The sequence below is a fragment of the Puma concolor genome, unplaced genomic scaffold (genome assembly GCF_028749965.1).
Source record: "Puma concolor isolate L17-30 unplaced genomic scaffold, mPumCon1.1.hap2 unalloc_scaffold_22, whole genome shotgun sequence".
NCBI classification, from domain to species: Eukaryota; Metazoa; Chordata; class Mammalia; order Carnivora; family Felidae; genus Puma; species Puma concolor.
In genome coordinates, this window is record NW_028240228.1 from 116,333 (window position 1) to 127,237 (window position 10,905).

A 10,905-nucleotide genomic window follows, 5' to 3' on the forward strand; every position below is an offset into this window, starting at 1 on the left:
ATGTTTCCTGGAGTATCATTTCCTGGGGGCTGACCTGTGGCCGCTGGACCGAGTCTGAACACTTCCCGATCGTCTCCCTCACCTCCTTGGAGAGAGGAGCCCTCACCAGTGAACTTCTATCACCTCACAATTCACATTTGTCTCCTTCCTTCCAGTCCCCTTGCCCCAGCCTTGTTATTTTATGCCAAAGACGTTTGATACTCAAGAATTATTCCCTCACCTGTGATAACTCTGTGCCAGGCAGAAAGAAGAGTGGCCATTGCATACAGCTTGGTAGGTGCTGGGTGGGGTGGGCAAAGAATGCCGTGGGAGCCCCGAGGAGTCCCTGACCCAGCTAGGCAGCGGGAGGAGTGTAGGCTGGGAAATAGTCAGGAAAGCTTCCCAGAGGAGGTGATGGACGGCCCCTGAGCTGAGTCTTAAGGAATAGTGAGCTGGGAGGCCGCAGGACTTCCCAGGTGTGTGTGCCAGGCTCTGTGGGGCTCCTGCCCATTTTCCTCGGGGAGCTCCCCTGGGTCTCTATGGCCCAGGCAGGCTTTGTTCAGAATCTTGTGTTGCAAATGCTTCCCAAGTAGCCACCCTGATTGACACATTGTCCTGTCACTGACTGAAGGAAGCACCTGCTAATTCCGAGGGTTTTCAGAGGGAGCCCTGGAGCCCAGCCCTGAGGCCCCGATACTCCCGACTCAGAGTTCTCCACTCTTGGCTTAAGGTGCCAGAAAGCATCTGAATGGATTAAACTGTGCAAACCAATCCCTCTAGGGCAGCCCAAGCCTTACTCCCCTTCCGCGTCTACGGGAGCAGAGAGGGCAGTCTCATTTAGGGGGTGGAAATAGCAACTTCAGGGTGAGGCTGGTGACACTTAACAAAATAGCTGGGCTGGACCCACCTCTCGTGTGAGTCACTTCCTCTGTGTAGACAGCCACTTAGGGCAGTCCAGCCAGCTTTCTTCTTGACTCTGCTCATCCATGCTTAGGCACAGAAAGGCAGGGAGTGCTTGAAATGGGGGAGGGGGGAAGCTAAAATCCCTTCCCACAATTCTGTGACCCCAGACCCACCCCACTTCTCCCACTGGTGAGCAGCTTCAGTCTCAGCAACAGAAGGGGTCCTGGGTCCTGCTCACCCATGCCTCCCTCATCTCAAACCCTATAAGCAGGGCTGACAAACTGTAGTCGCTGGGCACTAGTGACTGGTGCTGGGATGATGGGATGTCCACCTGCGACAAAATAAAGGTAGACCCCTTCCTCACACCATACACAAGAATTAACTCAAAATCAGTTGGAGACTTAGGGGAGCCTGGGTGGGGTGGCTCAGTCGGTGAAGCCTCCGACTTCGGTTCAGATCATGGTTCGTGAATTCGAGCCCCACGTCGGGCTCTGTGCTGACGGCTTAGAGCCCGGAGCCTGCTTCCGATTCTGTGTCTCCCTCTCTCTCTCTGCCCCCCCCCCCCCGCTGTCTCTCTCAAAAATAAATAAACATTAAAAAATTTTTTTTAATAGGCAAAGAATTCGAATAGACATTTCTCCAAAGAAGATCTACTGGTGTCCACTGAGCACGTGAAAAGATGCTCGGTGTCATTGTCCTTAGACACTGGGGAAATTGCAAACCCAAACCACAAGACGGTACTTCACACACGTGAGGATGGCTATAATCAAACAGATAATAAAAACGTTGGAAAGGATGTGGAGAAATTGGAATCCCCATATGTGGTGGGAATGTAAAATGGTGTAGTCACTTAGGGAAAGAGTTTGGAAATTCCTCAGAAAGTTAGACATAGTTACCGAATGGCCCATCAGTTGCACTCATAGACATGTACCCAACGGAACGGAAAACATAGGTCCACACAGAAATGGTTACGTGGAGACAGAGACAAACCAAACAGGGCCTTTTGGTGAGGCAGGCCTTCTCCTGAGGACGCCCAGGGACTGGAGAAGAGGGGAGGGCCATGGTCAAGTTGGTCAGCTCCGTGAGGCCGAGGCCCGGAACCGAGACGTGGAGGCGTGCGTGCGGCAGCTGCAGGAGCGGATGGAGCTGCTGCAGGCCGGGGGAGACGCAGCTGTCACGGGGGTCCCCAGTCCCCGGGCCACGGATGCACCTTCCCATATGGCCCCCCGGCCGTGGCTCTGGGCCAAGGCCCGCTGGTGGGGCCAGGCCCCATGCACCGCCGCCACCTGCTGCTCCCTGCCAGCCTGACCTATCGGAGGCGCGTTCCCTGCTCCTGTTCGCCGTTGCTCTGGCTGCTGCCGCCGCCTTGGGCTGCACAGGGTTGGTGGCCTGCGCCCACCATCTCGCCCCGGTCTGGCGCCACCCGGGAGCCGCCTTCGCCCCCTGAACCCTAGGACCCCAAGCTGGAGGGTTGGGTGACCTGAGCACGGCGCAGAAGCCATTCCTACCGCCTCCCCGTTCACACCGCCTCCCAGCGTGGGTCTCCGGCTGAGCTCCAGCCCTGCGATCCGGGCCCGCCCCCTGGCGGCCGGGGAGGGAGGAGCAGGGGGCTCCATGGAGGCTTGCAACCAGGAATGCTGCAGTTGCTGCTGGGGAGAATGGCAGACCAACCACCTACTAACTCCGGCCTGGCTGAGGCCCCGCCGTGGATGGGCAAACTGCGATCTAGAGGAGACAGCAGGGCCAGGGCTCGGCCATCAGTTTTTCACCCTCCACGCGCCCCCCGCCTATCGGCTCGCAGACCACAAATCCCTGTGCATGAGGCCCTACTATCCCGGGAATGTTCTCTTCCCGCGGCGAACGTCTAGTGCGAGCCCCGCCCGCCTTCTCGAGAACCTTTTGCTTTCGCCAGCCCCGCTTTTTCGGGGACTCGCGCGCCCTCCTCACGTATGTAGCTCTGGGGGCCACAGCAGGCTCCGCCCGCCTCGGCAGTTTGGGTATTTATTGACCTGTCCTCCGACCCGCCAAGTTCCAGGACCCCAGCACCCTAATCCACGTTTTGGATGCACTGAGACCCCGACATTCCTCAGTATTTATTGTCTCTCCACACCTGGGACCCCACCCCCGATCCTCGCGAATAAAAGGCCCTCCAGTCTGCCCAACAAAAAAAAAAAAAAAAAGAAAGAAAAAAAAAGAAATGGTTACGTGAATGTTCGTGGCAGCATTATTCATAATTGCCCCAAAGCAGAGACAACCCAGATGCCCATCAGCTGATGAACGGACAGACCAAATGTGCTACATCCATACCTTGGAATACTAGTTAGTAATAAAGAAATACCGATGCCTGCCACAACATGGATGGACCTAGAAAACCTGATGTTCAGAGAGAAGGCAGACACAAAGACCACATTTATAAGATTCCTTTTATATTGGGGCACCTTGGTAGCTCAGTTGAGCGTTCCACTCTTGATTTTGGCTCCGGTCGTGATCCCAGGTTCGTGAGACTGAGCCCCACGTCAGGCTCCACACTGAGTGTAGAGCCTGCTTAGGATTCTGTCTCTCTCTTTCTCTGCCTGTCTGTCCCCCTCCCCTGCTCATGCTGTCTCCCCCCCACACACCCCAAAATAAATAGACATACAAATGAATAAAAAGACAAACCATAAATGAAGATTCTGTTTATGTAAACAGAATGGACAGATCTCTAGAAACAGAAAGTAGATTAGTGGTGGCCTAGAACTGGAGCGGTTGAGGGGAAATGGGAACTGACCGCTCCCGAGCACGGGGTTTCTTTCTGGAGGAATGAAAATGTTCTGAAGTTCGTGGTGCTGGTTGCACAACTCCGTGAATACACTGAAACTATTCAGTCGTGCGCTCTAAATGGGTTCCTTTGATGATCGGTGAATTGTGTCTCCATCAAGATGTCTGTAAAACAAAACAAACACACAAAAACCTTCAACCACCACCTGTGTCTTCCCTCCCTTCCCACTAGAAGAGCAGGAGCTGGATTTCAGAGGATGACTTCTACCGGCCTCCCCAGGAGCCGCCCACAGAGAGCCCTTCAGAACACTCCGTGGCTTCTTCCGGAGGGACTCCGGAGTCCAGGCCTGGGCTCCTCCAGCATTTTTCTCAAGGGCCAAGGAAAAGCCACTCCACGGGGGCCTTAATCCAAGCCTGCGTGCCTTCCCCAGGAGGCCGGCCAAGCAGGGCAGCGGCGGCCCAGGAGCACCAGAACTTCAGGGTGGTGCACCGCAGGCAGATGGGTAGGTGACCGCAGGGTTCCAGTGACCTTGCCGCGGGGACAGTGCCTTTCGGAGAGCAGTGCCAGAGCCCTCTTTTCCATTACCGGTTGGGTAGTGTATTCTCACGAGCAAAACCTCTTCCCAAAATGTAATCAGGAACACCCTTGCTGAGTAATTCAGGGAAGCATTTCAGGAAAAGTGCTATATTTTCTCATGAGAGCTCCACAGTATCATGCCCCCAAACCTGTTTCATATATTGAAATACTGAAACTTCCCCCCCCCCCCCCCGAGGTCGTGTGACTATGCACGACTCTGGGTTCTGCCTGTAGCTCAGAGCAAACCCTGCCTCCGGAAGGCGTTTCAGTGCCCCTTCCCGAGACCTCTGTCTTCGATGGTTTGTTTAACAGCTCTGGTGGGGGTGTATCAGCTCTGCCATCTGTTAGCCGTCCTCTGTGCGCTGTTTACAACGAGGCCAGCTCGAGTTCCGCACCCTGTGCAATTCTAAAAAGCGTTCAGTAACCATAAGCGAATTTCTCCACAACCCCCACAAACAGAAAAGTCTGCCCTGGAGCCGGTCTCTTTCTCACTTCATTTTCTGTTTGCCATGACCCAGCAGACGATTCCGGCCAGGTTCCTAGCTCAGGAGAGCCCTGGTCTCCACACTGGCTTCTTTTAGGTTTTTCTTGTAGTCCGTGTAACCATGCCAGAGAAAGTGTGCCTCATGCCTAGGCCGTCAGGTTCCCTGAAGGGTAGGAAGACCCTATACAATTATCTGAAATCTCCAAGGCTAGTTCAGGCTGCGGAAGAGAGAACTGTGCATCCTTTGGACCCCCCAGTTGCTGGCAGAGCCCTAGGAACCAGGGAGCATAGAGGGGTGTGTGGTGTCCAGGCACACGCTCATTCAGCGGGTATTTATTAAGTATCTGTGCTGTGCCAGGCTGTTCTGGGTGCTGGGGACACAGCAGGAAGCAAAGCAACGTCCCTGTCTTCACAGACTTCTTATATCCTAGTGCAAGAGGCAGGGAAGAAGGGAATTAACAAGTAAATGTATAGTATGGACTGGTGATAATAATTGCTGTGGAGAACTTGGGGAGTGCCGGGGGGGAGCGTACTATTTCATATGGGTGGCCAAGGAAGCCCTCACAGAGAAGGTGACATTTGAGGAGATGTGCAGGGAGAGAGGCAGGAAGGCACGGGCCGACCTGTGTGGCTCCAGCAGGGGAACAGATGCAAAGATCCTGCCATGGGCACGTGCCCAGGAAACCAAGGAGATGGGAAGGGGGTAGTTAGAGATGAGGGCGGAGTGACGGAGGGCCTCGCGGGCCACAGAAGGGACGTTAGCTTTCCCTCCGAGGGAGATGGCAGTCATTGCAGGGTTTGGGGCAAAGGGACGTGATCTGACTTCCTTTAAATGGGGAGTCATCCTGGCTCGTATGTTGAAGGACCTCAGGGGAGAGAGACCAGTCAGGAGGCTCTCGCCACAAGCCAGGCCAGGGGTGACAGCCGTCGGAGCCCGTGTGGTAGCGGTCGAGGTGGTGAGAAGCAGAGGGTTCCGGATGTGCCAGCAGAATTCGCTGACGGGCTGCGTGTGTATGTGTGTGACAGAAAGGAAAGGTTTTTAGCCCAAGCAGCTCGAAGGATGCAGTTTGCCATTTATGAGATGAGGGATGTTGGGAGAAAAGCTAGTTTGCAGTGGGAGGGGCAGGAATTGATTTTCGGGCATGTCAATTTTGAGATGCCTATTAGATATCAGCCATACATGGCACAGGTGGAGATCTGAACCTGAAGTTCAAGGGCAAGGTTCAGGCTGGACATAAACGCTGGGGAGCTGTTGGCATAAAGCCCTGAGCGTAGGCACGATCAGGTAGGAGGCGGGTGTCAATGGAGAAGGGGACCCAGGACTGAGCTCTGGGGTGCTCCAATGTTGACATGTCAGGGAGAGGCGGAGGAGTGAGCCCGGGGGACAGAAGAGTGGCCCGTCGTGGCGGAGGAGTACCCAGAGTGGCCCCTCAGCAGCCGTGTGAGGGAAGTGTCTCATGAGGGCAGGAGGGTCTCAGCTGTGTCCTGAGATACTGATGGGTCAGGCCAGATTGGCACCAAGGATTAGCCTTGGGATTTGGTGACAAGGAGGGCATGGGGCTTCCCAAGTGCCGTTTCAGTGGAAGGAGGGGACAAAAACCTGACTGGAGCAGATTCAAGATGGAACGGGAGCAGGGGAACCAGAGACAGTTGTGACACCTCCTCGAGGTTTTCTGTAAAGGGGACAGAGGAACAGGGTGGTAATTAGAAATGTGAGTGCCATCAAGAAAGCTATTTTTAAAGATGGCAGAAATAACAGCGTGTTTGTGTGCTGATGGGAACGAGCCAGGAGGGAAGGGACAAAGCAGTGACACGGTGGGGGGCGGGGGGGGGGCTGCTGGAGAGACGTCCCTGTCCTTGAGTGGGCAGTGGGGAGGGGTCCCCTGTGCAGACGGAGGAGTAGGCCTCAGACTGAGCCGGAAGTTCATCCCCGGTGACAAGGGGGAAGTCTGAGTGTGGGTACAGATGCCATAGTGAGGGCTCTGTGGAGGTAATTTTTTTAGTCCTTTTTTTTTTTTTTTTTTCTCAGTAAAATTCAGGAACAAGGTCAACAGCTGAGGGTGCGGATGGGACGAAGGCACTCCTAAAGCGTTCTCGCGGCAGCCCCTGTCCCCACCCGCTGCAGGGCCTCGGGAGGTAGAGGCTTGGCCCGCCGTCTAAAGTGCCTCTTTCTGCCCCCAGGGCTGTCCAACCCATTCCGGGGTCTCATGAAGCTGGGCACCGTGGAGCGGCGGGGGGCGATGGGCATCTGGAAGGAATTCTTCTGCGAGCTCTCCCCTCTGGAGTTCCGCCTCTACCTGAACACCGAGGAACGCACCTGCGTGGAGAACTGCTCCCTGCTGCGATGCGAGGCCGTGGGGCCAGCCCACGGCGACGGCCGCTTCGAGCTGGTCTTCTCTGGCAGGAAGCTGCTGGCCCTGCGGGCCTCCTCCCAGGACGAAGCCGAGGACTGGCTGGACCGGGTGCGGGAGGCCCTACAGAAGTGCCGGCCCCAGCAGGAGGATGAGTGGGTGAACATCCAGTACCCGGAGCAGCCCGAGGACCCCCCAGACGCCCCCCAGGGTGGCCTCCCCTCCCACCCGGACCCACCCACTGAGCCCGAGACTCTCCAGGGCACACAGTTCTGTTGGTCCTCTGCCCAAGTTCCCGAGCCAGACGCTATTAAAGAATCCCTTCTGTACCTGTACACGGACAGGACCTGGATGCCCTATATTTTTTCCCTATCCTTGGAGTCTCTGAAGTGCTTCCGAGTGAGAAACAACGAGAAAATGTTAAGTGACAGCCACGGAGTTGAGACCATCCGAGACATCCTGCCAGACACGAGCCTCGGGGGCCCATCCTTCTTCAAAATCATCACGGCCAAGGCCGTCCTGAAGCTGCAGGCCGGGAATGCTGAGGAGGCCGCCCTGTGGAGGGAGCTGGTGCGCAAGGTCCTGGCGTCCTACTTGGAGAGGGCCGAGGAGGCGGTGACACTGGGCGGGAGTCTGGACGAAAACTGTCAGGAGGTGCTGAAGTTCGCCACGCGGGAGAACGGCTTCCTGCTGCGGTACCTCGTGGCCATCCCCACGGAGAAAGGCCTCGACTCCCAGGGCTGCTTCTGTGCAGGTGCCCCCTTGCTGTCCCGCCACCCCCAGCCTGCCCGCCTCACTCTGCCTCGGGTGGGGCTCCCGATTTAGGCTCTCTGCCCTGTCCTGGCTCTCCACGAGCGTCCCCATGCCACCCCTGGGATGTTGCAGCAGACGTAGCCTCTGCTCCTCCCCAGCACCCACCGAGGCCAGCAGCCCTGCCGAGGGTTGGGACCTGTGGGTGCACAGCTCATCCTACTGAGTGCTGTGCAATAGAACATTCTCCGATGGTGAAAATATCCTAGATCTGTGCTGTCTAATATGGTAACTACAAGCCATCTGTGGCCCCTGAGGACTTCAAATGTGGCTAGTGTGACTAAGGAACCAAATTTTCAGTTTAACTTAAAGGTATTTAAATTGAAATGGGCGCCTGTGGCTTGTGGCCACCGTACGGGCCAGCACAGCTGTATATATTGTTCTGCAACTTGGTTTTGTTCTACTGAGGAATGTATCATGGATATTATTCTACGTCAGTACATCTGCCGTATCATTACTGTCCTCAAGTCTGATCCTTCTGTGTGGGACCACCGGGCCAGCTGCTTTATTTGGATTATTTAACTTAGTCCTAACAATAACCTGTCCTGTGGTGAAGCCAGATGAGGACCTTGACGGTCCTAGAGGCTCGCTCTGGCCGTGTCCCCGCAGGGCCTCTCCACCCCATTGCTTTTCAAGGCTGTGAGATATTCCATGGCTCACGTTCCATTTTTAGCTCTTCTCCCCGACCCAGACCCCTGTTTCCATCACCTTCGGTTCTCCAGGGGGACTGTGAGGACTTTGCCCTGCCGCAGGGTGCCCTAGCAGGAGACGCAGCTGCAGGTGGTTTGAGGACCATCCTGTTGGCTGGAGCCTGTGGGACCGGAGGGAAAGTCTGCTTCGGGCATCTGGAAGGAAGTGGTCTGCGGTTTTCTTCCTGCAGAAGACATTTTCAAGTCCCTGCTCACTCCCTCCTCACACCCGCCAACCCCTAACACTCACGCTCTGAACTTTCCGCCTGTGGGTGTTGGGCTCGTGGAGGAGGCCAGGCCCCCCAGGGCTGGTGAGGAGGGTCCCCCAGTGGGTGTGAATGCTGGCAGGGGGCGGCTCTCACTGTGCCTCTCACCCGCCAGCCCTCAGGCCGAGACTGAATCTGGGGGCTTGGGCTTCCTTCCTGCTGCAGGCATGGCTTTGTGGCCGGGTGGATGCCCACCGCCGGCATCTGGCTGTATTTCATGGTTCACAGGGCACTTTCAAAGCCTCATCTCATTTAAACTTGGTCATCACCCCCACAGGAGAGCAAGGAGCAGCTGAGTTTTATAGATACTGAAATGGAACCTCGTAAAACCTCGACGAAGGTTAGGATGAGGCAGCTATTAGGCAGAAGAGCCAGCCCTTCTCGTCCCAAGGCCAGAGGGCCTCTTTCCCCTGGCCCTGTGGGAGGCAGGCATGTGCTCAGGATCTGAGCCCCACTCTGACTCCCACCGCCCGCCGCTGTGGAGGGACCTCCAGCAGAGGAGCTGAAGCCGGACCCTGCACCACTGTCCAGAGATGTCCGGCCTGTCTGACTCCAAGCTGGCACCAGGCAGTGTCCAGACGGTCCTGCCTCCGGTTGGCCTCCCCACCTACTCCCTGCCTGTCGGCCGGCCCCATGTCCCCAGCTCCTACCCTGCTTGCTGAGGCGCTGACTCGGTTGCTTCCGTTTCTGGGCCCCAGTGGAGGGGTGGGCCTACGGGAGGTTGGCATTGGTGAGCAAGCAGTGGGAACACTGAACACAGGCAGCTAGGTAGAAGAGGATGTGGGCTCTAACACCAACCCAACCCAAATCCGATTACCGGCTCTGCCACTTAATCGTCCTGTGACTGGGCAGGTCTCCTGACCTCTCTGTGCACCGACTGCTTCGGCTGCAAAATGGCAGCAATAATTGTTAATGGTGTTTTGTCGTAAAGACTAAGTAATGGGGTTGTTTCTCAGCGGTGGGCATGTGAGTGACGGTTGTTTGATCTTTGTGTCCTCCTTGTATGTCTGCCCCTTCCTTAAATAGCAGGTCCTTCTGCCTAGGAGCTTCTGCGTTGTCCCCAGACTCTGGCCCCGCCACTGCTCACTCTCCTGCCGTCCCTCTCCCCAGGCTGCTCCCGGCAGATTGGCTTCTCGTTTGTACGACCCAAGCTTTGTGCCTTCTCTGGCCTCTATTACTGCGACATCTGCCACCAGGACGATGCCTCGGTGATTCCGGCCAGGATCATCCACAACTGGGACCTCACCAAGCGCCCGGTAAGCCTTGGGCCCAACCAGTCGTGGCCACACAGGGCTGAGGAGTGACAAAGGAATGGTCGCTCCCCTTTGTTGCTGCTCTTTGTGTGGAGGAGTTTGGCTCTAGGGAATTTAGGGTCACTGGTTCAGGCCCCATGATGGTGGGAGGGCCAACCAAGAGAAAACTGTGCTGCTGGTCTGTAGCCCCTGGGCAGAACTCTGTCAGTGCCTGCCTCGTTCCTCAGGTGGAGGTCTGAGGGTGGTTCTCTGCAGCTCCCATGGCCATGGAGAAAACTGTTTAAGGCACCAGCAACTAGAGAGAGAGAAAGAGAGGGAGAGGAAGAATAGATAAGGAAAGATAGTTAGGATAGATTATATTTCTAGATGGATGGGGGATGGGTGGGTAGATAGTTGTGAATAGATAGATGGGTGGATGGGTTGGCGGGTGGATGTAGACAGATGGTTGGGTGAATGGATGTGGATGGAGGGATGGGTAGATGGATGTGGACTGATGGACGGGTGGATGGATGGGTGGGCTGGCCAACTGGCTGTACTTCCCCTTGGAGCAGTCAGCCTTTTCTGTATATTTGTTTACATACATTTGTAAAGTTGGGATCGTTCTGGACTCATACTGATTTATAACAGGCTCTGTCCACTTGGTACCATTTAGTGTGATTTAGTCTTGAGTACTTTTTTATGTTCACCAAATGCTTTTGAATAAGATGTATTCTAAGATCTCTCTTTTCTTCTTCTCCACCTGAGCTTACCCACCTACCTAGCTATGTTACCATTAGCAAATTATTTAACTTCAGTTTCCTCATCTATAAAGAAGGATTAATAAGTATCTGCCTCAG

The 10,905-nt window shown here is 55.5% G+C and overlaps 1 protein-coding gene across 1 annotated transcript in view; it reads left to right on the plus strand.

The window, feature by feature from the left end:
• The window catches only part of LOC147571544 (pleckstrin homology domain-containing family M member 1-like), a 29,742-nt gene that overhangs the window by 15,231 nt on the left and 3,606 nt on the right, over nt 1-10,905 (plus strand). The window contains exons 4-6 of the mRNA XM_086696262.1: nt 3,872-4,142; nt 6,882-7,805; nt 9,927-10,072. Of these exons, the coding sequence (XP_086552388.1) occupies nt 3,872-4,142; nt 6,882-7,805; nt 9,927-10,072 (1,341 nt within the window). The remainder of the gene's footprint in view (nt 1-3,871; nt 4,143-6,881; nt 7,806-9,926; nt 10,073-10,905) is intronic.